General features: G+C 47.6%; 1 protein-coding gene across 2 annotated transcripts in view; it reads right to left on the bottom strand.

Annotated features, from left to right (window-relative positions):
* Positions 1-4,940, bottom strand: part of BRF1 (BRF1, RNA polymerase III transcription initiation factor subunit) — a 67,510-nt gene that overhangs the window by 54,357 nt on the left and 8,213 nt on the right. For both annotated transcript variants that reach the window (XM_003803163.3, XM_023508853.1), the window contains exon 2: positions 811-891. In XM_003803163.3, the coding sequence (XP_003803211.1) occupies positions 811-891 (81 nt within the window). The remainder of the gene's footprint in view (positions 1-810; positions 892-4,940) is intronic.

The following is a 4,940-nucleotide window of genomic DNA, read 5'->3' as shown; positions in this document are numbered from 1 at the left end:
GCCTAAGCCCAGGAGTTGGAGGTTGCTGTGAGCTGTGATGCCATAGCACTCTACCAAAGGCGATAAGGTGAGACTCTGTCTCAAAAATAAATAAATAAATAAAATAAGACTTAAAAAAAATGAGCATAAACTTTCATGATTTACATTGAGCAAAGTTTCTTAGTTATGATATCAAAAGCACAATAAATAAAAAGACTGATCAATAAATTAAATTAAACATCGTCAGAATTATAAAGTTTTGTGCTTCAAGGGGGCACTGTCAAGAAAATGACAAAAAAAATTAAAAAAACAAAACATGAAATGGATGAAATTTTTCTGTAACTCATATATATGATAAAAGACATACTTAAAATATATGACTAACTTTTCTAACTCAATAATAAGATAAATAACCCAATAGATATTTCTCTAATTTGTTGTGACCAGTACTTAAAAAAACATGGCCAGAGGCTTTTAGTATCAAACTACTATAAACTTGTTGTTTCTGTATTTATCTCGGCTGAGCCTGTTATAGGACTGGCCGGATCCACAAACCTCACACACAACAGCCCTGACAGAAGGTCTTTAGGGGTGCCCAGGAGGACCCTGGTAACTGCAGAGGAATCTCAAGGCACAATTCCTCCAGGAGTTGTAGCCTGGGCTGGGCAGGAGGTTGACTAGAATGTAGGAGACCAGAAGGCATGAGGCCTAAGCAGGTGGGCCCTGGAGGACCCAAGAGGCAGCAGCTGCATCTGCTTTCATGCTCCATACCAGCATCAACCCTGCTGCTAGAGCCCACCCCACACTCAGGGCGTCTGGGGTGGGAAGTACCGTTCTGTAGGGTCTGGGCTCTGGACTCCTTTCCCAGATTTACGTGGAAGCCGCCACCCAGGGTTGGGGTTTTGCCAGCACCTAGAAACACAAAAAAGACTGATCAGCGAAAGCTTGGCAAAGATCTGCATTTACACCCCTTTCATACCATCCAAAAACACAAAGTGCGCAAAAAGCAGGAGTCAGCACTCATACAGGAAACTGCAGCAGATCGAACTCCCTCCCCACCATTCATCTGAGCCCAGAAACCCCATAGGATAGTGCCTTTCACTCTGCCCAGACAACAGGGCAGTGGCCTCAACCTGAAGATGGGGATGGTAGACCACACCTATTTGCACTGTCTTGTGTTCTTTCTTTTGAAATGGGGTTTTCCTGTGTTGCCCAGACTAGTCTCAAATTCCTGGGCTCAAGCTATCCTCCCACCTCAGCCTCCTTGAGTAGCTAGGATTACAGGAGTGAGTCCCTGTGCCCACCTCTGCTATCCACATTTTCTAATCATGCTCCTAATGCACTATAAGTCCAGAGCAGGCTGCTGTCACACAGCTGCAAGGCAAGAGCATGGTTCCACCTCCCAACTACAGTGAGAGGGCCAACACGGCATTCGCTGGGCCCTTTTGGGTCCTCCTGCAGGCCCTCCTTCATGCCATATCACACATACGTGACAGCAGTGTAAGTGTGTCCACTTGACTGCTGGGCTGCATCCAGCTGTGTACCCTCCACTCACAGAGAGTGGCAGCAAGGGCAGCCCCATGCACAGTGTGGCCACAGCCAGACCTGCCAGACACTCTGCCTTTGAACTGTGCCAGGTAAGAACAGGCCCAGGATGTCCCACCACACTGTGATCTGCATGGGGTTTGGGGCTGGAGCTTGGGCTCTGATACTCTTTGAAAATATTGGGTGGACGTACCAATTGTTCTCCAGACTTATAAACCTAATGACCAAAGCCTGGTCTTTTTTTTCAGACAGACCCTTAAGCTATCACCCTGGGTAGAGTACTATGGCATCACAGCTCACAGCAACCTCCAACTCCTGGGCTTAAGCGATTCTCTTGCCTGAGCCTCCTGAGTACCCAGGACTACAGGTACCCACCACAATGCCCGGCTATTTTTTGGTTGTAGTTGTCATTGCTGTTTGGCAGGCCCAGGCTAGATTCGAACCCACCAGCTCTGGTATATGTGGCTGGCGCCTTAGCCACTTGAGCAACAGGTGCCAAGCCTCCCTGGTCTTTTTTTTTTTTTGGCCTGGACCGGTTTGAACCCGCCACCTCCAGTATATGGGGCTGGCACACTACTCCTTTCAGCCACAGGCGCTGCCCCTGGTCTTTTTTTTTTTTTTTTTAAGAGATGGGGTCTCACTCTGTCCCCAGGCTGGAGTTCACTGGCACAATCACAGTTCACTGAAGCCTCAAACTCCTGGGCTCCAGTGATCCTCCTGCCTCAGCCTTCCAAAGTGCTAGGACTACAGATGTCAACCATCATGTCTGGCCTGAAGCCTGGTCTTCTAATGAGCATGGCTAAAGTGAGCAATGCCAGGCCATGAGCAACAGAGCCAGAAAGCACCTCCCATCCCATAGGCACTGGCCCTCAGAAGCCAGCACAGGGGCCAGCAAATTTATGACAAAGTACAGACACAAGAACTAGAGACTTCCACAATTAGAGCCACACAAACCACCTGGAGCAAGTACAGGGCCTGTGAGAGGGACACAGTTGAGGAAGAAATGCAAACACAGGAGTGAAGTCTGGGGAAAGTATGGGCCCAGCAGAGACCTTAGTGTGACTCGGGGGCGGCCACCTGGACAGACAGTATAGAACAAGCATGGCTTCTGATTTAACTATAAGTGCAAGTGAATCCTAAATACTAGCGAGATTTTTTAAAGATCTCAATAAAACAACTCTAAAACTTTGACAAAAGCAGTGAGGGGGCCTAGCCAGGCAGCTGCTGGGCCTGACCCTAAACTAAGAACTAAACAGGGTCAGGGAGCTCTCAACTCTCCCACCTTAGCAGCAGAAGCAAAGACTAGGGGCATTCTCAGGGCTGAGGCCCAGAGCTGGCCTCTTGCCATTCATGTGTGCACAGCAGGTAGGGACAGGGGACTGAGTACAGGCCCTCTCCAACAGAGGAGGTGGTAGGGGCTGAGCGGGGCCCACAGGGTTTGGGCTATGGCTACTGGAGGTAGCGTCAGTCTTTCATGGTTGCTACAACAAATTACTAAAACCTATCGACCTTCAAGCAGCAGCAGCAGGTCCCAACCCTGTGCCCTTGTCAGGGCTGGAGAGGACCAGGCAGAGGCACAATGGGGAGCTCGCTAACACAGATATCTGGTGGGGAAGCCAGGGATGGCGGGCCCAGCTCTGCTCCCTGGTCCACCTCACCCAGGAACAAGGGACTTCAAACACCAGCAATGTATCAACTCTAAGTTCTATAAAAACCCAACACATGTCTCGCTGGACTGAGAGCAAGGCACCTTCTTTGCTTTGTAGGTGGTAGTTTTTTTTAAGTTTTAGAGCTTTTACATTTGAAATCTTTTAGATAATGGAAACCAACTTAAGGCCACAATCATTTGTAGTGGCCTGAGCAGGACGCCACATCTCAACATCCTTGTTTACAGCACACAAGGTCTCACTATGTTGTTGAGACTGGTCCAAAACTCCTGGGCCGAAGAGATCCTCTAGCCTTAGCCTCCCGAGTAACTGGGACTAAGGAGATGGCCACCATGTCTAGCCTCAACTTTAATTTTAGAAAAAGAAAAAGAAAATCACCCTATTGTTATAATTATAATGAATATGTGTTTTTAATAAATAATTTAAATAATATTATACTAGAAAAAGGACAGTGATGGGCACCTATAGCTCAGTGGTTAGGGTGCTAGCCACATGTTCCAGAGCTGTTGGGTTCAAACCCAGCCCAGGCCTGCTAAATAAAAAAAATAGACGGGTGTTGTGGTGGGTGCCTGAAGTCCCAACTACTAGGGAGGCTAAGGCAAGAGAATCGCTTGAGCCCAAGAGTTTGAGGTTGCTGTGAGCTATGACTGCACAGCAGTCTACTGAGGGTGACAAAGTGAGATTCTGTCCCAATAAAAAACAAAAATGAAAAAAAAATGAAAAAGAACAGTGATCAAAGTATAGAAAGCCCCCAAAGCCCCACCTTTCGGGAATAAGGGGCACTGCACAGCCTCCATTTCAGCCACCTCTCCTTGCTAGATACAGACAGGAGGCAACCAGGCCTCCTCCTAACAGGACAGGATCACAGACACCACGCTGTATTCATCAGTTGTGACTTAGCTCTAGTTGAGTAATGCAGTGTCTTCAACGGCCTCCACTCAGCTTTACCCCTGAGCACTGCAGAGCCATGCCCAGCTGCCACCACACACTGCCTCCACCTGCTCCCTCTTACCCTCATTCAGGTCCCCCACACCCTTCCTCCCTTCAGGACCTCTATTTCCTGCTCCTGTGCTGCCCTTACCCCACACCCTGTCACCGTTCCTGGGACCACTGCAGCTGCACCTACTCTGGGAGCCATCTCCTGGCTTTTGCCCCCGTAATGGGATCATGCACACAGTGGGAACTCACAAGGAGGTGCCAAAGGCTCCCTGCAGTATGGGAGGAGAAAACCTACTTCCTAGGACTAAAACTGCCAGCATATGAACTCTTGCCCTTTAGATGCCTCTACTACTAGAAACAGTTGACACTTTTTTTTTTTTTTATTGAATGGTAACTATGCACATTAATGCACTTTTGGGGTACAGTGTGGGGTTTTCACACACAATCCGAAACACTTCCATCAAACTGGTTAACATAGCCTTCATGTCATTTTCTTGGTTATTATTTTAAAACGTTCACATTCTACTCTTAGATTCACTTGTACCCTTGTAAGATAAACCTCAGAAGTGATCCCTCCAATTTCCCTCCCTCCACTATTCCCCCCTCCCCACCCTCTCCCCGCCCCGTATTCTTAGGCTGTTATTAGGTTATAGCTTTCATATAAAAGGTATAAATTAGTTTCATAATAGAGATGTGTACATTGGATACTCTTTCTTCCATTCTTGTGATACTTTGCTAAGAAGAACATTTTCCAGCTCCATCCATGTGAACATGAAGGACGTAAAGTCTCCATCTTTCTTTATGGCTGCA

The sequence above is a fragment of the Otolemur garnettii genome, unplaced genomic scaffold (genome assembly GCF_000181295.1).
Source record: "Otolemur garnettii isolate 467f Iridium unplaced genomic scaffold, OtoGar3 scaffold00283, whole genome shotgun sequence".
In the NCBI taxonomy this organism is placed as follows: domain Eukaryota; kingdom Metazoa; phylum Chordata; class Mammalia; order Primates; family Galagidae; genus Otolemur; species Otolemur garnettii.
This window is presented reverse-complemented; position numbering and strand designations above follow the sequence as displayed.